Source organism: Bombus huntii, chromosome 6, assembly GCF_024542735.1.
Source record: "Bombus huntii isolate Logan2020A chromosome 6, iyBomHunt1.1, whole genome shotgun sequence".
In the NCBI taxonomy this organism is placed as follows: domain Eukaryota; kingdom Metazoa; phylum Arthropoda; class Insecta; order Hymenoptera; family Apidae; genus Bombus; species Bombus huntii.
Genome location: NC_066243.1, coordinates 18,033,707 through 18,057,131, shown reverse-complemented (window position 1 = coordinate 18,057,131; position 23,425 = coordinate 18,033,707). Strand labels below are relative to the sequence as shown.

Sequence of the window (23,425 nt, the reverse complement as noted above, 5' to 3'; positions counted from 1 at the left end):
TAGGTTTCACGGGGTGTCATAACCCTGCCCTCGGTTAGAATTACGCATTTTCGTTTCTAAAACACGGTGAAACACGTTGTCTGCTCGATGAGGAACTAACGAGCCACGACGCTACAACCTCTACAGATATTTTCAACAGGAGCGAATTTCAACCGAAACATGCACCGGATGTCAACCGCGATGTCAACCGCGGTGTCAACCGAACCTATAGAAAAAGTTTATCCTTCTAATTCCTTGTGTTTCCTTTTGTCCATCGGTCGAAGATTATAAAACCACCATTAAACGGATATCGTGTTCTTGTCAGAAAAGCCATCAACGGCCGTGACGCGTTCGATGCAATTTCTTCTCTTGTTCGTGATATTTTGTGGTAACGCTGGATCGTATAGCCTCCCCGCAAACTTCTATGGTGTTCCAAACGAATGCTTTTCGATGCTTGTGTGCGTACGTATAAGATGCATGTACATGAGAGAGGCCCGATGAGACCGCGAAACACGGCCTATTGAGGCTGGCGAAACGTAATTGGGCCCACAAAAAATGGAGCGGAAACGCCTGGACCCCATTACAGGTCTCGTAACGAGTTCTCCGCGCGTTGCTCAATCCGCGCTGGCTGGTTCGCGCGGTTTCAGCAGCCTCGCCTTAATCCGAATCGTCACGATCTGTTCTCTTTGCGATAAATAACAAACAGCTCCATTATTTTTCGGATTCGTACGGCGCTGTAACGACAAGCAATTCCGTTCAACGGATTCCGCGATTTACGCTGTTAAAGCGTGAAAATTGGACAACTTATTTCGGTGATTCGGTCTGCCGACAACGTAACGTTTCGCGTTTGCGGCAAATATTTTTCATCTACATGGACGCATCGCTTTTTCTTTTTGTTATTTAATCGTCGATACGAAAGCGAAACGCGCGAACCGATAACGGCAGGTCATTTTGACCAACGTACATCGTTATCGGGACATCGTTGTCACGCAATTCCTTACCTTTGTCAAAAATAAGCCAGCATCGATGCAGCAGCCGCCCGTCATAAACTCAACGATCATATTTACCCTTTTTATACTATCGGTTTGTATTTGACAGCGTCATATGTATAAACAGTACTTCATACATGGATATCCTTCGATAGCTTTTTCACATTTATATCTAAAATCTTTACCTTGCATAGCGTTGCTATCGGACAATTTTTAATGAAAAATGCAAACGGTAAAAGAAGTCGTTGTCGAATACGGAAAATCTCGCGAACAATATCGTACCGTTTAAGCAATTCATTTCTCGATACTAAGGATAAAGAATTAATTTCAGACTTTTGCTCGTTCGACGAGAAAGGATCGTTCTTTCGGCAAGAAGAAAGACAGAAAATTTCATCGCGGATAAATCGCAAATTCGTTTCGCGTACGTGTTCCAACAATTTCAATGGTGTTTGTATTGAACGATACATTGTCACCGAGAATAGACCGATAATCGAGGATTATCGTCGGAAACGATAAATATCCTAACCAAGTCCGTGTGCTACGTGTAAACAGTTAGGTTCGAACAGTCAATTGCATCGGTCGATCGCGTAGAATGATAATTGTCTGTACGGGACCTAGACCAACATAAATCTGAACCAAGTTTTAAGCACGTCGAACCGCGTGAAATAAGATTCTCGGCATCGACCAGCGTTTTCTCCGATCAAGGCCTCGGTTTTTCATACGAGAGCTGAATCTTTTTCACCGGCCGATGCTGGTGCGAGCTTCCCTCTCCTGGCCCCGCTGTCTCGCGCTTTAATTTCCAGCCTCGACATTTGCGTAACCCAGTTTCGCCATTGTTCGATTCAATGGTAGATCGTAACGTCCGCCATCCGGATAGAAGATTATAATGCTCGCGTGTGTGTGGCACTGCGCATCGTTACATCGACATAGTGTGAGTGTGAATATGTACGTGTGTACGTGTGGTGGTGTAGCGACGAACCGAAAGTGTAAGTGCACACGCGCGCATCGCTGCCGCGCCACCGTATTAGTATGCGAGGCGATAAGCAACCGACGTCCACGGAGAGTTCGCGCAACGAAATTTACGAATTCCAGCAACTTTCTCCTCTCATTCTTATCTTTAGCTCAACCTCACGAACTCGTTGCACCAGTTCCCACTGCATCGTCCCCTCTTCTTCTTCCACAAATGCCAACGTCTTTCGGACCGTCTCGATGTTGCACACGAGACGACGCGTGTTTTTGCGAGTAACTACAAAAGTTGGACGACGTGACGTATCGATACTATTTCGCAAGTTCCGTCTGCGAGGCAGAATATTTCAAGTTTACAGAAATAATACGCGAAACGCTGAAAGTTTCGCGCGTTCACATTTACCCCTGAATTACCCTTTAACGTATCGCGTGCAGCGAATGTCATCGGCATGGACTAGGGATGCGTAAACGTACTATGCACGACCGGTCAGCTATATCGGGACGTTCGTTGATATTTCGTATACAATCGGATGTCTTTCGCTACGAGTGCGTTTCCTAGAGTCATTTTATCGTCAAACTGTTGTTTCATTCGCGTCGTGTGTACCTTATATACATAATATAAAATACAAAATAAAGCAACGAAAGTAATCAGTTGTGATATCCCGATACTTGTGACTGGTGATGTATATCCAGGAAATCCCATCGATACGAGCCATTCGTATACCTCGAGTAAAAATTATACGCTTCGTCTATTCCACCATTTTACATAGTGAAATCTCGAACATGATAAAATCAGAATAGCTGGAATATACATGCTACGTCGTAATGACGATCGTAGAAAATCGCGCATCGCCTATGGGAAACGTTCGTGCGCGGTGTATTCGATGATCAAAAGGTTAATGGATGACACGGTCGTTTTTACGATGCGCGGATTAATTTCTTACGAGATCGCGTGAATCACGTGATGCGTGAAAACGTGTAAAACCGTACAGCACCGATATTGCCATAAATAAAGTACACTTTTCTTGTCAACGTCGCGAACTTCACGGTTCGTACTTTCTCAATAAGAGCGTAGCACATCTATGAACGGGGAAACTTGTAAGCAAAGTTTGGCGTTGAACGTATCTGAAAAGAAAAAGCCGATTCTTGGAAACGAATCGGTTATCAGAAACGTGCTCTAATTTCGCAATCACGAGCATTCGGATCCACCGCCGAAAGCGTAGCACCGAGGTTCTTCTATTTATCAGCGCGCGACAAAGTAGGAGCCGATGTTGGTTTACCGACACGACGAGATGTATCGAAACGCAGCGGATTACCAGTTGGCCACGGACTGTCGAGGAAAGAGAGCAGCACCTACAAAGAGCGGCAGGCATCCTGACTGGTAAAACTGGCAAACAGTTGGATCGCGCAACCCCCACCAACCGACAACTGGGCCAGAGTTTCTGCATCTAGTGGCACGGGGCCTTGCCCCCACTTAGCACGAATGGCACGAGACCCCGCCCGGCAACTCTTCAAGGCCCAAATAGAGGAAGAAAGACGAACGTAAGCGTAAGCGTGGACGTAATGCAGCCGGTCGGCCAGCGATTGACCCTGAACTTCAAGTCGTGCTTGCTAACAGCAGCAACAACAACGCAGACGCATCAGCAACCATTTCCTTATTCAGCGATTTTCTTAGTAACCGCTTCGCGAGACATTACGTGTGCGATCGAGTCATACACGCGCGAACCAGCGCGGCGTGCCGTTTCTTGTTCAAGGATCGTTCTCCTTTTTTTCTTTTTTTATCCTTTCTTTATCCTCTGTTATTCGATTTTTCGAACAGATTTATATACCGTGATATAGCAAAGCCGTAAGTTAAATCATCGGATAGCGGTAATAGCAGATAGAAACGATATCGCGGGGAAGATCGTCGATCGATGATCGTCCAGTGGAAGTATTTCGCCGATAAAACAGATAGTCGATAAAATTGACGTTTTAAGATCAGTTTCTATCGGTGTTGGCAGTTGGACGATGAGTCATAAAATTAGAGCTTTCAGAATATAAGTTAAAAACGATATAACCGTTCGCCTACGTCGCAGACAAACCTATATATCGGAAAGAATAAGTTGACATCGTACCGATGATCCGAATAAAGGCTTCTCGCGATCTCCTTATATCCCTGTTATTCTTTTCTGCTATAGGTACGTATCTACGATCGCAGCTGTACGCTGCGTTCCATTTTAGAATTCCGCAGAATAAATAGACAACGGCTAACAATATTTCGCTTCTAAGCAGAGAAACAGCAATCGATGGTTATTGTTTTGAAAAGTTGGAAAATCAGAAAGCGAAATTGTATAAATTTTATTTCGATGTGCTATACGACGCACATCTATACAACATTGACTTTGTATTAAAAATTTCTTTGCACGGTTTTAACCGACGTTTCATTAGGTTATGCGATTAATTTGTCTAATTATCTAATTTGTCTAACAATACAAGCTCGCTGTATAGTATACACGATACGAATAGTATTGCGATGTACGAATCGTAGCCGCGATTCTTTTACTCGCGACGTTACTCAGTTACGTCAAAGTAACGAATTTAGGATGCTCGTAGTTAGCGAAGTATTCGAACAAGATACGAGGCATGGCACACCCTCGAGATATATAGGAAAAGAAAGAAACGAAGAAAGCAGCATATGTGATTCGCGATCTCTTGCTTCGATGGAATTCACGCCCTCTTCGTGACTCTTGTCCAAGGCCTTCCCTTTCCAATTTGATCGGATCACTCATCGAAGGTCACGTCGATGAGTATTCACTTGACAAGCTCCTGTATCGTGTCAGCGTAACAGGAAAACGGTTTCGTGATCTTCATTTCTGATCACTTTTTATCCAACTAATTTCATCTTAATCCAATTGTTCCATTAAAAATCTGACATTTTTTTTTATTCGAAACAGACGCGAGAAAATTTATTCTGTCTTGCGACGAAGCTCTGAGATACTCGAGATCGATCTGCTTAGGTTGATAACAGAAAATAGCATGCGTGGTTTTCTCGATCAAACACCCTCTCTAGAAGAGAAAGAACGAGTTTCGCTAGCGTTCGCGAATGTTAAGCGTGAAACTCATTGTGCCTGAGACACGTTTGACATTGCGGAACGCGTCGATGTTTACGGCATTGGTTTCATAATGTTAATTATACTTCTGCTCGCTGAGAGCATATAACGTGAAATCAAACTTTCTCTCCCGCGGCTCCCCTTGAGAAACGAACGAATGAACGAACGAACGAACGAACGAACGAACGAATGAACGAACTATTACTCGATTCCTGCGCGACGAATTTATTCAAACGTTCGAAATGAAAAGAGCGATAGACCGTTCGTTCGATTCGTTGCGTCGTATTTGTAGGCTATTAGAAAATGACATACGTCGATTCGTTATAAATAAATAATATCGGATGGTACGCGCAATTTGTTACGACGTTTCGAATAAACGTACAATTTATTTTCCGGGTAACCATATTCTGCTGCGTTATTTTCTAATCGCGAATTAAATTGCAGTGCAGTTACATGAGTCACGGTAACATTTCGTTGCGAGCTACATCGCCGGTATTCGCCAGTACTCTTTTAATAGGAAGTTTCTCGAAGAACGCGGAGATCTACAGAATTTCCCCTCTCGAAGCGGCAGATCATTAATCAGCGGGACCGCAACTGCCTAATTACGCTATTGCATCCAAGATGCAATTCTATTATGTTTATCGATGCACTGTTACTCGCGAACAATTACGTCAGTTTGATTACGCGCACACAGTTCTCTTCTCTTCCCAGAAAGATAAAATTTTATCGTTTCATTTTTCCGAGCAATAAATGAATTCAAAGTAATTCAGCAATTACCTTGAGCCCGTTAGCTCTAACTGAGCACACAAGCCACTGTTTCGTACCACTGTTAACGATAGACAGATCAAAATCGTTTTCTTTGAAATATTCGCGTGAAACTGAATTCGTCGAATAAATAGCTTTGCAACTTAATTATATAGATGAGCTATCATTAGACGCAATTCAAGTCCTTAGCAGAAAGCTGAGCGAATGTCAGAGAAACGTGAGAAACATAATCTCGGGACACGTCACCGCCTTCCGCCGTTTCTAACAGAGGCGGGGCACGGAAAGATGAAATTAGTGTAACGAAGCTGTCTTTGCATGACGCGAAGCGACGACAGCGCTTTATTGGGTTAAGGACGTCACACATATTTCGCTTATTTCGTTGTTACGAAAGAATTTTCTTCGCCGCTATCGTCGCGGTGCGGTGATAACGAGCGTCATAGTGCTTAGATTTTGCGTAAATCGTTATATGCATCGCACGATGCAGGATGTTCCAACGATGCGTAACTGATCTTATAAACGTAAAATCGAAAACTTCTTAAACAGTTTCCAATTTCGCTACTTTTAAACGACGATCGATTAGAATTAATCAAATATAAGCGAACGATAAGCAGCGGTATAATCTCTTTAATATTACAACTCGTCTCGTATATGGTAGAATTTTATATGACTTGTACGGAAGGTTTATGCCAAAGTTTCGATAGAAACAAACACACATTTACGACAGGACGAGATATTCTGCACCCTCTTGCAACAACTGGGTCGACGTTATCAGTGAAATTTTATAAATTACGAATCAAAGTTACAAGTTTCCCAGCAAAACGAACGAAATTCTGCAAATAACAAATCATCGTATTATCCTGTTGTAAACGTAAAATTAACGTATAAAATAGGTGTTTATATGCGTATATTTTACAACTTGTAACTTGTCAATTCGTCAATAATAATAATAATTTAAAAATGATGCACGCACTTAAAGTAGCACGCACTTAATTTCTATTAATTTTCCTTGTAAAGCAAGCATATCGTTAAATTTGTCGATCCATCGTAAGCCTCGTTATTTATTTTGTAATAAATAGAAATGATCAGGCTCGGCAACGGACGATATTTTCGCTAAATACGAACTGCGATTTCTTCGAAGCGTTTTTTTTTTATAAAATTCTTTAAAACATGCTTGGAGATAATTGAACGCGTCACGCAATTATATGTGCGAATACGATAATGCAATAAAGCAACGAGTAACGTAAATAACAATTGACGAACTTTTTACAGACGATGTATACTGACGGTCTCCTGACGCTCCATTATGGGAAGCATCCAGCGACCTTGGCCGCGGAGGTTGGAGCCTGGTACACCGGGGACCGTCACGTGGACGTGACGTTAGCTTGCGACGATGGATCCGTCGTCAAGGCCCATCGAGTGGTTTTGGCTGCAGCTAGTCCCCTTTTGGCTAGTCTCCTTCGTAACCCTGCGTTGGACCATGTGGTTCACTTATCCGGGGTCCGAAAAACCCAGCTGACTCATTTATTGGAATTTCTCTATAACGGAGAAGCTCTCATTCCAGTAAGCCTGTTATCTCGTTGTGTAACATTTTTCTTCGACGATGCGTCATTCGCCGATGAAAAAACATCCAAGAACGATAATATTTTACAGTCGACGGAACTCACGCCGCTAAGGGAATTGTTCGAGCTTCTTCAAATTAAGTCGGAGCTGTTCGAGCCGAATCAACCTCAAACCTCTAGTAACTCCGACCCCGAAAGGATACCCACCCCTCAGCCCTCCGAGGGCCAGGAGAGTTCCAGCTACGAATCGCAGTACGACGGCAGGTTGGTAGAGATCGACCAGTGTCGAGGGTTCGTGAGATGTCGACACGATCGACGAAACAGATATCGTCGTTTCTAACATACACGACTATTAAGATTAATTTCTGATTCGATAAAGAGCGAGGCTGGTGCGTTCGCGCCTTTATCTCCCACTTTCGACACTTGTTCTCGAGTTTCCGGACGAATACGCGTCATATACTTAGATAATTGGAAAAAGAAACAACAAGTATGGTCGCATTGTCCGCTAACGTTACAGGCAGTCGAACAATCCGGCGGACTGTTGCTCGGTACTCATAAAAACCGAGGGATGCGAGGAGGAACCAGAAGTAGACGTGGAAGGCGTGGAGGGTGAAACTCTCCTCACGGAGAATAGAGAAAGCAGTATAGAACCGCCTCGGCGGAGGGATAGTTCGGATCCCGTAAACCTAAGCTTAAATTCTGGAACTTCCACTACTAGCGAAAGTTCGCACGATATTGTACCTAGGTAAGTTTGAAAATACGAACAAACGTTATTAAATTCTTCGTTGCGTTGCTAGTTGGTCGTAACTTGTTCTACGAGTTTTATCGCCGTACGTTTATTCAGGCCAGAAAAGCAGTTACTGGAGAGGCGAGAATCTCTAGAGGAGGCGGAAGAGAGAAGGAGGCAATTAGCGGCTCGGCTCGCGTTAGGCTTAGAACCGGGAAAGCGAAAACCCGAAGAAATACCTATCCCACCTGCGGAGGCGTATATCGTCACGCCTCATCGAAAACGAAGGCCAGGTTTTCACAACGCACCCGCTCAGAATCCAGCCTTTGTACCGTTCAATCCTGGATTCGAGACGCCGAGGCGGTTGCAAGCGCCACATCCCCTTAGCGTCTCGGCACCCCCGTACCTGGTACATGAGTATTTTCATTTTCTCTCTTACGATAATGCAAATGTTGCTATCAGACTGCGGACTTTTATGCACTTTTCATGCACATTTTATAGGAAATTTACAAATGGGAAAATACAAAACTATCTTTTCGTCAAATGCAATTGCGAGCTTCACGTGCAAAAATATTAAAAATTTCGATTTCGATTATTGGTCGTCGTAATTGATTTTCATAATTTATGGATGATGATTTACGATGATCATAATTTATGGATTTATCATGTACAAAATTGATCAAATCGTATATTTTTCTCTTGCAATCTTCGTATAAATTCATTGAAAGTCGAGTATGTAAAAACATAATTTTGCATAAATATCCGCGGTCTACGATATTATTTACATCGTCTCTTTCTATCTTCCATCTATATCTCATAAATAAATTCGTAATTTGTTAATTATATGTAAACGAATCACGTTCGTCGAGTAACGCGTTATAAATAAATTGAATTTATTTAGATATTCTCTCGTAAGAGAATCGTCAACGAAAATAATTTCTACTTTGAGATGGAATGATGTATAATTGCAGACGTGTAAATTTAAAATACCATCACTTATGATATTAGTAATAAAATTTTTCAAGTTGAAACGTACAAGAGAGTCAAGTAGAACTTAGTAGAAGATAATGAACGGACTATTTTAATTTAATAAATACGTAATACTGTTCTTGCTTTATTTCTTAGAAATAAGGTTTTAAAATTATAGATTTGTAGCGCCTATGGACGAGCAACCTGCCATACGCCGGCTCTTAGATACGAAGTTTTAGCAAACTTTTGAAAGCAACATATTGCACGCGTACAACTAGATGTGGCAGTTAATATTTGATAACACGTGTTCTCAAACATGTGAAAATATTGCAGCCGGAATTTCTAATTTTTCAATTAATGTCACTTTACCGTAAAATGACAATTTTTAATGATCTTCAAGATCATATTTACAAAAGTATTGTAGTTGTTGTTACCAAACGCTGTTAAAATTTAAATACGAAACAACACAAGTAGTCTTTGCGTCACGCGATATACAGTTCCTTGCTCAAAATATCATTGAAAGGTTGTTCATCGATCGATGCCCGACAATCAAACCCGTATTTTTAACAACTTGGTCGCTAAAAATAAAGCGACATCAGGCATTTGTTTATTAAACGGAGATGTTATTCTCGTTGTTATATGTCATCTTGTTCGTTCGATCTATAGCTTTCGAACTATGTATATGTTTGTGCAATATGTATAGTTCTTCTTACGTAGAACAAACTTTCTGTGGAAGGAAATTGCATCGATAGTAGTAATAATAATGATAAATTTCAATAATACCAACTTCGAATCTACAAGATACTAGATTAATTTATCGATTAAATTAATTGGATTTCGTTGAAATTAGGTATTTGAATAACGGTAAAGGATAGTAAAAAATAGTAAGGAATAGTAAAGAATAACGCTATAAATAAGTATTACGATAGAATGCGATATTGAAGTTTCCTGTGCCTTCTTAGGAACAGTAATATTATGCAAGTTGTTACGTAAATAACAATCGAACATTTTAAACCGAGCGAAGAGAAGAAAATAGATAAAACTTGAGTTTCGTTCGATTTCTCGAAGTAAAGATGACAGTATAGATGTAGCATTGCCAATTTCAAACGAATAACATCAAATTACCGTAATAATCGAATATAAAATCCTTGCTTTTATAATATATTAGAAATATTTTAGAAAATTTATAATTTAGTTGCGAACAGGATAACACGTATTTATCGTATTTTATAGCAGGACAGATCAGTGACACCACCAGGAGCGTCGCATAGACCACCAAGCGCGGATCCAGCATCGGCGGCAGGCTTGGAACCACCTTGGGGTTCTTGGGCTTTGCCAGCAGCAAGAGCGCCTCCACCTCCGCCGACGGACGACCCGCCAAAGTCTACTCCCGTTCGCGAATATCGGTGCAGTTATTGTGGCAAACAGTTCGGAATGTCTTGGAACTTGAAAACGCATTTGAGAGTGCATACGGGTGAAAAACCTTTCGCGTGTAGACTTTGCGTTGCTATGTTTAAGCAGAAAGCTCACCTGTTGAAGCATCTCTGTTCCGTTCACAGAGGCGTCATAGCCGCCCCTGACAATACCTTTACTTGTTGCTTCTGTTCGTTAAGTTTCGATAGTCTACAAGAGTTGATCAGGCATCTGTCAGGGCCGCATAATAATTTGCTACTCAGCAAAAATCTACACGACTAGCGACATGGATAAGGCGAACCGGTGCTGAATCGTCATCTCGAACGCATCTCGATCGAATATTGCATTTCTCGCAAATCGATTCGAGCATGCTTGGATCGTGTTCAGATGAGAAAGTGCGAGTGCCTTTAAATTTTCTCAGTATTCGAACTATAGATTCAGCATTTTTTTTCTTTTATCCTTTAGTTTTCCCTGTCTCCATTGCTTCCGATTGCTGGCGAAAACTTTTTGGTTTGAATATCGATCTCGAGATGATAAGACCATCGTGCACAGTGTAAAAAAGTAGTTTTTCTAACTTTTTTCCGGACGAATATCTTTCTCGAAAGATATTTTAAAATGTAAAATAGCATAGCATCGCGTAGCGGCATCACACTCTCGTGCGATTAAATTTTCTTTCTTCGCGAAGATGAGAAACGTTGAACGATTGTTACCTTTAAACGGACGAACGAAAGTGGGAACGTGTTGTTATTTTATAAAGTTTCGCGGCAAGTTTCACGGTTCTGCGTGGAATTCGCACAAGATCTTCGTGAATCTCTTTTCCTTTTCTGTTCGAAAGTAAAATATCTCGCAGCACCGGATCAGCCTTCCACTAAGACGTTACGTCGTTTTCGTGACTCTCTCTAAATCGAAGATATTCGAAGACGACGCAACAATCGACTACCTGTTTATTGTTATAAGCGATGACCAGTAACTCTGACCAAATAACGTATTTCCGACAGTGGACGTTGTTCGGAAGTGTGTCGGATATGTTGACGGTCTGTATCGGGTAACGTTAAGAAAGTCGAAACGAGAACATATGATAAAAGAAAAGAAAGAATAAAGCAAAAGATAGAAAATATAATATAAACGAAGAGGCGAGAGTCAATTATCGTTGTCACGCGCCGAATTTCGACCAGTTCACTAAAGTGAATGCGGCACGCGTCTTCTCGTTGCGTCTTACTTATTGAAAAAGCTTTTAAACGCTTCCGTTCGCGTCACGTGACATCCAGCGAAACCTCTCGTTTACCTCAGATCGCGCGCAAACAATCTCATGTGTAAATAAGGTTAATGTTTAGTCGTAGAAACAAGCGAACGGATATAACAATTTATTTATTTTACACTTTGCAAAGGGACCAACTGATTTTCCACCGATTTCTGTCTTAGGTAGATTTTAGGTATCCTGCCCGTTAATCACCTCGAACAAATTTGCTCGCAGAGAGCTGTGTACGGTTTCGGAATTAGCGTATGGAAGGATTCGATTAGAAGGTCAGGGATGTAGAAGAAGAAGAAGAAGATATCGGCGTTCTCCTTATCCTACGAAGAGGAACATTATCGGCGAGACGCGATCCTGGAAGAAGCGACAATAATTTTTTCAAAACGGTTCAACCTGTTCGCCAACTGTTAGAATAAACGTTGCTAATGTTCTTCCGCGTATTACAATCCTCGTCTTCCACTTCATCGTAACGGTCCTTCTCCCTTCCTCCCTTGTCCCATCTTGTGTTGTTTTTCCTTGAAACGTCTTTGGTATCTCAGCGACTCGAGTGCCTTGTCAAATGGGTCCAAATTGGTCGATTGGGCAGTGATTTCATGTGTTCATAGGCTTAAGATACGTACACGTGTAAGATGACGATACGAGCTCGCTTAGGAATTGAAAGAAAGCGTTAATTAATTCACGTAGAAGTTTTTAATATCACTCGAATTAATCCAAGTTTCGTTAGGATCTAGATAGATTGTTTTAAGTAGTAGCTTTTGTTTCTCTAATTTCTTTTTTGTTGGCGCAGGACGTCATGAATTTCTTTTCTAGATATGTATTACTACCTAAGGTGCCTTGAAGAAGGGCCTCAACCTCTCTTTAGCTCCTTGGCTGTATGAAAATCTCATAATACGGAACGGACGGTCTTAATAAACGGTAGAAAATCAAACGAATTCGAATCCCAATAAATATCATTAGCGATAATGTTATATTCGTTTGAAACTCGCACGCACATTCCATATACACGTGAATACTTTCACGAAACGATTCCTCTAACTTGTTTTGCGCAAATTATATTTTTATATTTAACGCGACCAGACGCGATTTCCAAAATTTCGATCCGAATATCCCCACTGACGATCAAACGTATCGCTAAATTTCAACCGTTTCGCTTCTGCAAGGAAACGATGCGACGAAAAAAATCAGCTAGCTGTTGCTGTTTATTGGGATTGGCAATTTTTAAAAAAACGATATCGCGACTGTATTTGAAATAAGATCGTTCGTTCTATTTGCCTTCGCCATGGTATTTTTACCGCCGGGGTATCAACGGGCACGAAAGCAGAACATAGGAACGTAAGAAGAGGTTAGAGGGGTGGTGTGCGCTCTCATCAAGCCAGGCAAAAATGGCCAGCACAAAACAGTGAACGCAATGTGATACTAAATGATAATAAAGATAAAGTAATTATTGTTTAGCGTGCAACGCTTCGACGCATCGCACGAGCGCGACTCGTGGCTCTTTCAAATAAAAAGGAAAAATCTTTCGATCGCGAGAGGAAGAAGCAAACAGACGATCCTTTTTTCTGCGAGCCGCCTAAATAATTTTTAGTAACTAACTTTTCGTCGTTTCTCTGTCTCCGATCCTCTCCTACCTAAAACCCTCTCCAACCTCCTCGTTCCCTCTTCTCGAGACGTAAGCGCACTAGGATTACGTATGCAGATTATGTTACTGTTAATTAGTTACGTTTATTGTGTATATATACACAGTCACAGACACAGACACACACACACACACACACACACACAAACACTCGCGACCAGATGTCCCAAGAGGGCATTTCTTTTCTTCCTCAACGTAGCGAAATGTCGTAGAAATAAATCATTTTTTCATCAACGTTGAACTTTGCTTTTGACTATGTCGATTATTTAAGCGGAGAACACTTTAATTAAGGAAGTAAATTGCAATCGTGATGGTAAATGCGTATGCAGAGTTAGAAAGATCGATCGTTCGTTGTTTCCTAGAGATAAAATCGACGATGCGTATTATTTCTGCAATTAAAATTTGTAGATAATCTTGATTACGAATGAAAAAATAAGAAATGTCGTGATTCCTTTCCAAGATGAAACAATACTTGCTTTACGTTACCATATTGTATATCACTTTCCTTTCTTTAAATATTCGCTTGATTTGAAATCATTGTTCTTCGGACATCTGGTCAGAGTTTTCTAGAATTTAAGCATCTTCCGAGCGGAGAACGTTTTCCGCGTGCTTTCTTAGTGTTCATAGATTTACAAGAAATAAATTAATTCAGATGAGAAATCTGTAAAAGAAGATAAACAAGCGAGCGAAAACAACTTGGCTCATATCAATATCCTTTCCCTTTCCTTTCGACCTAAGAAACATTAGATTTCGAGCGAATTCGTTTTTATCGGTTTCTATTATTCGCCAAAATTAGTCTTTAAATAATCTTTTGTTACTGAGAAATTTCAAATGAAAAAACGGGATTTTGTATATAATGCAAACGATGTGCGTTCTTTATCGAATTAAAGGTTTCGATAAGTATCTTTCTTTATCGTATACGTAGAAGTTTCTTCTTTTTTTTTTTTTTTCAAGAACGATAAACGAAGAAAGGAGAACGATCTTTATCGATGAAAACTAAATGTACTTCGAAGAGGAACAAACCGATTCATATAGTTGACATGAATACACACATGCACAAATTAACGTCTGAGTGAAATTTATCGAAATTGTTTCGTAGCGGTTTCTCGTTTATAGACCTATCGGTGCGTAGTTAGAGGAACATCTACTCCAAACTAACGGTTCGATGGCCAAGGATTTCATACAAAAAGGAACCTCGTTGAAAAACCCGTTACTGGCGGGCCACGGTTAAGAATGGTGATATACCTTTGCCAAGCGTTATCCGTTGACAGTGTCGGTTGCATAATTGTAACGCGATAAGGAACAGCTAGTTTCTGTTTTGTTGCGAGAAAGAGAAGTGGGGTACGTTTGCCATCTATCTACTTCATTTGTGAACATAAATACGGACTCGCCAAGGATCGAGATTGTTGAAACCGGCTTTATGAATGACTACAGGAAGAGGAATAACGCTATTAAAGGTGTAAATTTCACAATCGCGCATTCTAGGATGCCTACTGCGATCTACTCTAATCTTGGTCTCGTCGCGGACGAGTAACTGATCGTGAAAACAACAAACAAACAAAAATGTGGGTCAAGGTAACTGCGAATGAGATTCGTGTAAATCGAACATAACAAATTTATGCATTCGTCAAATGAAAACGAAAGTTTTAGATATGACTCACTCGAGTATCTTTCTACGTTCCCATTTCCTAGTATTCGTAGAGATATTTCCTGAGCAACCGTATATCTGATTTTTCATCTTAAGGTTACTAGGTAATCGCTGTATCCTGAAATTGGCTTCCTTAAGCCTTTAAGCCCAAAAATTATTTCATTTACTCCGTATTCAAATATTTCGCGTATTACGCGAAATTTACCTCGACAAATGTTCGTAATTATCAAAATAAGAGACGAATTTGTGGAATAGAAGATATTCGATATTCTTATACGTTGCAAGTGACTCGATAGACGATGGTAACGTGTTTCAGAGTTTCCTCTATTTGAAAAATTTTGTTCGAAACATAAATACAAGTAACAGTGCTTAGAAAACGAAAAGTATAAGTAATTCGCATTAGTTTCGTTCCTGCCACTCACTTGCTTCGCTCGTATAGAACGTACAAAGAAGTTAGCCTGTGAAACTCAATTATATCAGTGACGTGTTCAAAAATTCAACAATATCCGACTCGATGAAATTTCCTTCTTGCGCTGCTAAATGAGTACTGGTATCATTTTGAAGTATCCGAAGTAACTGAAGTCCGAAGAAACCTATATATGCCAAACTATATCGTGCAAGCCCGATATTCTCTTTATTCGTACTCAAACGATATTATTATCGTTTGACGTGTTATTTAACCAGGGATTAATACATTTATAAGTCATTTGTAATGTGTAATAAAATATTGCGCTTTGCTTCAATAGGCTACATACACAGTAAATATTCGTAACTTTTCAATATCTCACATAACGCTTGTAAAAAATGAAACATTGAATTAATTTACCAAGAATTTTCCATCGGTAACGTCAACTATCGTCAAGATCGGAGAAACGTAGAAAAAGTGAGACGATCGATGTCCAGAGGATTCACCTTGTTCGCGGCCCGTTACGATTGCTATGCGTATTTAAGAAATGTTGGCGTCCCGTCAAATTGACTGACACCGATCCATCGAACAAAGGATTCTTTCTTCATCGACAAAAAGTACCGTTGTTTGAAGAAATTGCATAATAGAGCCTGCATCGGTTTGTTCTCAGCGGGTCGTCGGGTACCACCTTGGTTAAACTTCTTGCCAAGAAGTCGTCTAGCAACATTGACCAATGACCATCGTCTGGTGACCAGATTCTGAGGCCACGAAGAGTACCGTAAGAATATTCACGTGTAGGTAAAACAGGGGGGGTAGTGTCCGGTCAACGCTCTTGCGCTCCTTGGTTAATGTATATAAGAGAAGCGGTTTGAACCATGTTCACGGCAGATCAACGGTAGACATGATCGGCAAGATAGTTCTGATACTTTCGGCTTTGGCTCTGGCTCGAGCCCAGATACCCAGTCTGGGTTTCTGTCCAGATTACGTACCTATGGCGAACTTTGACATGTCTAAGGTGAGTACAGTTGACCAGTCGGCCATTGCAAACTTAACAATTCAATAGTTACTTTAAAAGCGTTGCTTCCATCGAAATGGAATATTCTTTGATATTTTATGTGCCCACGTTACAGTTTTAAAAATGCTTTAACCCTATCGCGTCCTTTGGATCCTCCTCTTCGATCTCGAAGATTTCTTAGGTTTCAAGAGAATAAAAGAATATCATTATAACGAACGAATTATCTTCACTGTTTTCTAGTTTTTGGGTATCTGGTACGAAGCTGAGAGATACTTTCAACTGACAGAAGTAGTATCACGATGCGTAATGGCAAATTACACGGTGGGTCCTGACGGCAAGTACCGAGTCAGCAACGAAGTTACAAATAGATTGTAAGCATATTTGAAAAGGTTAAAAGAACTATCTTTTTATGGTTACTTTTCGCTTCGTTTATATTTTACATCACTAATCGAGTACGTTGTATAGTATCTGCGAAAAAATTTATAGTTTTTGATAGTATACCGATGTTTCAACCCTCGATAAAGTTGGTCACGATACCAGCGAATCTTTGAAGAGTACACTTGTTAAAAAACACGACTTACGTTTAATACCAGTAAACAGTAATAAACATGTATTCTTTGTTTTTCTTGTGTCTTTTAACGACTATGTAATCGGATCATTTAAATATGTATGTATAATTATTTAAACATTTAGCACGGGGATCAAGAGAGTGTTAGAGGGTGAAATCAAGAAAGCCGCCTCGAAAGCCGAAGAAGGAAAACTAATCGTAAAATACACGATACCATTGACTCCTGAAACCAAGTATTCTGTACTCGAAACGGACTACGATTCTTACGCGGTTCTGTGGAGTTGTTCCGGTATCGGTCCGTTCCATACGCAAAACGCCTGGGTTATGACAAGAGAAAGATTAGCACCGGGAACAGTCTTACAGAAGGTAAATTTCACTTATATTTACAGATTTCATTTTTATTTAAAGCGTAAATTCCTACTTTAAATTCCTTTAAATCCTCCTTCTTTTCAGAAACAAAATTTTATTTAAATTCATTAAATATTCTATACTAGTATTTACGTTTGCATTCTCTATCTATATATCGAAACACATACAGTTCATATACGTACTTTTTATACATTTCTACAAACTGAATCTCGTTTCATCCGATGAACACTCAGATATATAACTAATATTATGCAATCCTTACCTTTAATTTTAAAAATTAAATTAAATTATATATGACGAGAGATTTTATCATACAGTAGAAATATAATATAAACTTCTTTCCAAATAGGCTTACGCCGTCCTTGACAGTTACAAGATTTCCAAAACGTTCTTCGTAAAGACGGATCAGCAAGACTGTGCTTACTTAGATACGCCAAAACCACTGGAGACATCAGAGATACAAGGCGATCAAGCTCCTGTAGAAGCTCCGCAGAAAGATACCGAAAATGTTAGAGCCGCTGTAGTGCCAGATGCACCGGAAGTGATCGTCGAAATGAACACGAAGGAGGACGAAAAGTTGACGAAAAAGTCTCAAACTGCTGAAAACGCGAAGAAGAAGGCGGTTAACACGGTTCCCGTTCGAATCATGGAAGTGGCTGATGCCGTGAAAGAAGATATACCGACGAAGAATGCGAAGATAAAAGAGGAGAAAAACGACGAGCCTATGAAAGAGGGAGTCGACGAAAATATGAAGCAAGTGGAAAAGATTGCGTGAAAATAACGCTTGAAAATGAAATTTATACTCGTCTCGTTCGAGACACTTCGCGTAGATTATTATCGTTTAGTTCAGTTTCGGGCTTGTAGCGGTTTCGTTCTGTCGAAACCAGTCTCGCCTGAGTTTCATGTTCGTTATTCATTCATTTCCAAGGATTATCACTTTCATGGTTCGTGGAGGGATAGGAGGGTATTTGTTTTAATTTTTGTACAAATGTAAAAAAAAAGAACGATAAAAGTTAAATAAATTGTTACATAAAATGTTGCTATGAAATTCTGATGCACTTATATTTTTCTTCCCATTTCGTTTTTCGGTTATCAGTGAATCGTAGATTAAGCGAAAGAAGACACGAAAGAAAGGGTATAAAAGAACGATTTATCATTAGATATCTTGTTTGGAAAATGGTAATTGCACGAATACAAACTAGATATGTGTTCATACAATTTGAAAAATGATAAACTATTTAATATGTAGTCTTCGATGTTAACGATAGGATGAACAAGGATGTATAAAACGATGGATAACGGGACCCTTAATAAGGAATTTCAATTTTGATCGATGTTCTCTTCTTCAGTCTTTTGCAAATATTTTAATTTCACGTTTATAAGAAAATACAGTAACGACTTAAAAATAACGTTATGTAAATAAACGTAACTAGCCATACTCTAGATTTGAAAAATACTTACGACAATGTTTAATTATATTTAGTTCCATTCTCCGAGTACGATGAATAGATATCGTAATAGACCAAATACCATAACAATGGACAAAATAACAGAGCTACTATTTAGTCGATGGATCTGTCCGATGAGTCAAGACGTTTCAACGTTGGTTCAACAAACGCAAACAACGAGGAAATGTGTGAAATGATAGAAACATAGCAACGAAGAAAAAATAATAGAGGTGGCTATTACAATAATCTACCGTTCTTTTTAATATTTTCAAAATGTAAGACATTCGATACGAAAGGTCCTGATTGTACATTGTCCATTTCACGCGTGAATTACATTTGACTAAAAGTTTCGAAAACTGGTTGCGGGAAATTCGTCTGATCGAAATTAGATCTGAAAAAAATCGGTTAACAGCCGATTAGTCGCTGGTAAATTCGAACCACAGGCCTGGGGTTTCTTGAACCTGCGGCGTACCGTTAGTGACCCACTAACTGACAGAAATCTTCCGAACGCATCCAGTCAGCCTTCACGGCTCCGTCTGCGTAAGCGGAAGGTACAAAGAACGGGAAGACCAGTCACTGGCGGACAGTTCGTCGCGTGAGAAGTGTCACTGCCAACCCCGATCAGTTCCTCCAGTTGTCAAGTTTCAGCGTGTACAACGGTTGTCAATCCGGTACGTGACCCATTCGAATCAGTTCAATTCGTGACTCTCATAATTTTTTTACATTACGGTCAAAGATCGCAGTGTTCTTCCTCTTGTACGCATTGCATACAAAGAGACGATACGATTACAATTGGCGCATAAATGTCGATGCTCGCTGATTACAATGGTAAAGATATGGAAGAATGCAACATTGTTGTATCCCTCTTCTGAAATAAAAATGCGAATTTTAAAAACGAATTTTTCGTGTTAATACGATTTTAACTATTATGTACTTTTATTGCCTATTTTCTATTCTTTCTTTCTCATTGAATGGTTCGTTGCGAAAGAAAATACGATTGTTATAGTTAAAACAAGTTACGATTTTTATTTAGAAATAACGCAAATTCATAACCTACTTCTAAATGAAACAAATTCATTTTTAGAGCTGCAAATATAACGTTGTATAGAATTCGAAATTAATTGCTTTTTATTTTCTCTAGAGAGATATATAAATAATGAAAGATGTTTGTACGTATTTGCAATGCTAACGTTACTGCCATTACCACAGTTCGAACATTAAAAGTTAACTGTTCTTTCGAAACGCGATTCCGGTATACGTGGTATCTTGTCTGCAGAAAGTATTTGCAACTGTTGTATATGCAAAAGGCGCACATTGCATACTGATATATGATGTACAATTGTACGTAAAAGACGCGTGAAGGGAAGATGCCAATTCATGAGGGTAAAGAATATACAGCTTCCTTAATAGATCCAAAGAAACGTGGGTTGTTTTATTTGATTTAAAGGTATTTTATTTTTATAGACTTAGAAATATCATTGAACGTTATGTGTACCGTTTGTTGATAATTTTTTGCTATTCACTGAGTAGTTTCATGATTGCATTAGCGAAAAAATCATCTTTCTTGTTCACGTAAAAATATTTTATACAAATATTTACAATCGAATAGTAAAAAATGGAGCAAATTCTTGATGAATGTCGAGTATCTTTTATCCGTGTACTGTGCGTCCGTTAGTTTCGTCTTATTGTTAGCAGTAGGAAGATTGTACGCAAACTCGTGTAATCTGTTAACTGGATTCCTTAATCAAAAACTTCTATAATTACGAAATTCGCGATTAACGAAGGCAAATCAAGTTGTGTTAATTTTAATTCTTGCAAACGTTGATACAACGCGACTTATTTTCGAGAAAAATAATACAGCACGTAAAAAAATAAAGAATCTCTATAAAATAAAAAATTATTATGTTTAAGAAAGTGACAGTTCAAACGACGAATTAACTCGTCTTCTCGCCTCTAATATTGAAAATTGAACTAATTCGATAATTCTGGTTACAGAAGAGACGATGCTGCGAATATATTTACTTTTAATTATTGCAAGTGCTGCAATAGCACAAGTACCATTTTTGGGCTCGTGTCCTACCGTGGAAACCATACAGAATTTCGATATGGAAAGGGTATGTATGATAATCGCGTATTTCAAAGTCTATTATGTCGACTAGAAACTAGAATAGATTTCTTGTACATACCTGCGTTATTGACTTACTTATGAGGTAATGCAACCTGCATTTAGAAAGTTGTCCTCAATAGGACATCGATACACATAGGATATAACGAGAGATAGATATGTAAAGTATAGAAGGTCAAAGATGATTCGTTCGGACTTTCTTTAAGGCTTATCCTTTTTAAATAAATACGCGTGTTCCGCTGTTTTTCAGTACTTGGGCAAATGGTACGAGATCGAGAAGTACTTTGCATTCTTCGAGTTTGGTGGAAAATGCGTAACTGCTACTTACAATATAACAGACGATAGTAACTCGATCAACATTTTGAATAAGCAGATATCCGCTTTGTGAGTATAGTCAACAATTTATTTTTTATAACACATTTTAATTGTTAAATTTTTAGTTAAGGTTAATTTCTAGCTTTTTTAAAGATAGCACATAATATTTGTGCTCGAAAAATGTGCAAAACATGTCAAAATATATTTAATAGAAATTTCAAGAACGAAATATCATTTACTATACAATTTTGGTAGAGGAATTTAGAGATATTTAATAAAAGATACTTTTACAGTCATACTGTTATATTACACTTTGTGTTGTATTGAATTATAAACTTTCTTCAAATTTACAATTGTTCATTCATGACGAATGTATGTAAAATATAATACTTCCTCGCATTTTCGAATATTCGACATTTTATAAAAAATAAAAAAGAACTCTTCGTACGTTTACTCGTTAAGCGCATAATTTACGTTAATAACGATATTACGTTAAATAACAAAATTAAAATTAATAACAATAACGTTTAGTGAAATAGTTTGATAGAATTGCATATATTATTATTTATTCAGGACTGGAGTTTCTTCGAGTATCGAAGGAGTTGGAAAACCTGTTCTTAAAGTGGAAGACGCAAAATTAACTGTTTCGTTCCCAAGTATGCCTCTTCCATTAGATGCACCTTATTGGATTCTCGATACCGATTATACAACCTACTCTGTTGTATGGAGTTGTTCAAATTTCGGCGTGTTCAGGTAAATGTTCAAGGAAATAAAATTACATAACAAATATACCTTAATATTTCAAAGTAGTAATTATTTTAACATGCATAATACATAATAATAACAATATACGTAATACGTAAAGATAGAGAATTATTGGTGAAAAATATGAAAAGTCGCATTACCTATATTTTACAAAAAGGCAATTTTAAAATTCGCTATGTTATCAAACAATTTCACGTGAATATTATCTTGTCACTTGATCGGTGTACTAAATATGCAGTTCTGTTACTTTTCTTAACATTTAAACGACATTAATGTGAAATATATGGACTAGTATTATTTAAGTTAAATTAAAATAACAACCGTATCAATATTGTTGGCTTTTTATGAATTATTTCGTAATAAAATATTTATTTTAAGCCACCAAATGACGTATAAGTCAGAAAATCAATAAAAATGGGCTTGTAATATTTTCCCCCTGCGATTTTCATATCCTGTTATTACTTATTTTCGAGGAAATTGTTTGTACATTATTTTAGTAGTATTATTTCAGTAGAGAATAAAGAGTTACACATTAATATACTAAATTTATTACTGTATGTATTTCAGTACAAGGAATGTTTGGATCATGGCAAGAGAACCAAAGCCATTGGTTTCTGTTTTAGAGAAAGCTTATCAAATATTGGATAAAAATAATATTAGTAGAGCATATTTTATTCGAACTGATCAGAAAAACTGTCCTATAGGAAACTAAAAAATATTGTACTAAATATCAAAACACATTTGTTTAAATAACATAGTTTTATTTCATTGCAGAATAAGTTGTGACGTTCCTTCGAAATAAATAGGTTTCGAAGAGTACCAATTATAAATTATGATAATTATAAATTATGACTGTGTGTGCTCAATTTAATCCGTGATAATTTAGTTATTGATCTTTAGCTGTTGCGTTTGTGTCGAGTAGCGCGATATGATATACGTACATGACTCACATTATCGAACGTCGATAAAGAAAATTGGTAATTGAATACTTTTAATTTTAATATACTCTTCTTTCTACAGTCGAATAGTTTTTATTATTTTTGATCTCTTATTATTATGATTTAATTTTGCTGTAAAATTCACGATACCGAAACTGTCGAACAATTTTAAATCCGCAGCTATCCGTTTAGATAATTAAAACGTGCTAAAATTTCTATCCATATTAAAAATTAAAGAACATTATTTATTTAATATTGTTGTATTTTAGAATAATGCATTGTTATATTTATTGTATTTATTTATCTATTTATGTTATATTAAACGTAATGGCGTAAAATATGATAAACTAAGAAATGTACTAAAGTGTATGATAATAAAGCACTTTCATATATAATAGAACTTGTTTTATAACCGTAAATATTATACAATTACTCAAAGCATTGACACATAGAATATCATCAGAACTATAAAGTATATCTGAAT

General features: G+C 38.3%; 3 protein-coding genes and 1 long non-coding RNA gene across 4 annotated transcripts; 3 read left to right on the top strand and 1 right to left on the bottom strand.

Annotated features, from left to right (window-relative positions):
• The first annotated feature begins 3 nt into the window (after nucleotides 1-3).
• LOC126866699 (transcription factor Ken 2) lies at nucleotides 4-12,138 on the top strand. The gene is made up of 6 exons (XM_050620602.1): nucleotides 4-1,899; nucleotides 7,058-7,348; nucleotides 7,439-7,611; nucleotides 7,865-8,092; nucleotides 8,192-8,483; nucleotides 10,277-12,138. The coding sequence occupies exons 1-6, from the start codon at nucleotides 1,855-1,857 to the stop codon at nucleotides 10,736-10,738; spliced, it is 1,491 nt and encodes a 496-aa protein (XP_050476559.1). The 5' UTR covers nucleotides 4-1,854; the 3' UTR covers nucleotides 10,739-12,138.
• A 1,253-nt stretch (nucleotides 12,139-13,391) lies between these two features.
• Nucleotides 13,392-15,924, bottom strand: LOC126866709 (uncharacterized). Its single transcript, XR_007690017.1, has 2 exons — nucleotides 15,786-15,924; nucleotides 13,392-15,724 (listed from the first exon to the last, which is right to left on the bottom strand). It is a non-coding gene; the product is annotated as an uncharacterized LOC126866709 (long non-coding RNA).
• Nucleotides 15,925-16,281: 357 nt separating this feature from the next.
• LOC126866701 (apolipoprotein D-like) lies at nucleotides 16,282-18,398 on the top strand. The gene is made up of 4 exons (XM_050620604.1): nucleotides 16,282-16,413; nucleotides 16,654-16,784; nucleotides 17,107-17,347; nucleotides 17,700-18,398. The coding sequence occupies exons 1-4, from the start codon at nucleotides 16,300-16,302 to the stop codon at nucleotides 18,123-18,125; spliced, it is 912 nt and encodes a 303-aa protein (XP_050476561.1). The 5' UTR covers nucleotides 16,282-16,299; the 3' UTR covers nucleotides 18,126-18,398.
• A 1,347-nt stretch (nucleotides 18,399-19,745) lies between these two features.
• On the top strand, nucleotides 19,746-23,416 carry LOC126866703 (apolipoprotein D-like). Its single transcript, XM_050620606.1, has 4 exons — nucleotides 19,746-20,912; nucleotides 21,174-21,307; nucleotides 21,812-21,991; nucleotides 22,571-23,416. Exons 1-4 carry the CDS (start codon nucleotides 20,802-20,804, stop codon nucleotides 22,713-22,715), a joined length of 570 nt encoding a protein of 189 aa, XP_050476563.1. The 5' UTR covers nucleotides 19,746-20,801; the 3' UTR covers nucleotides 22,716-23,416.
• Nucleotides 23,417-23,425: the final 9 nt, after the last annotated feature.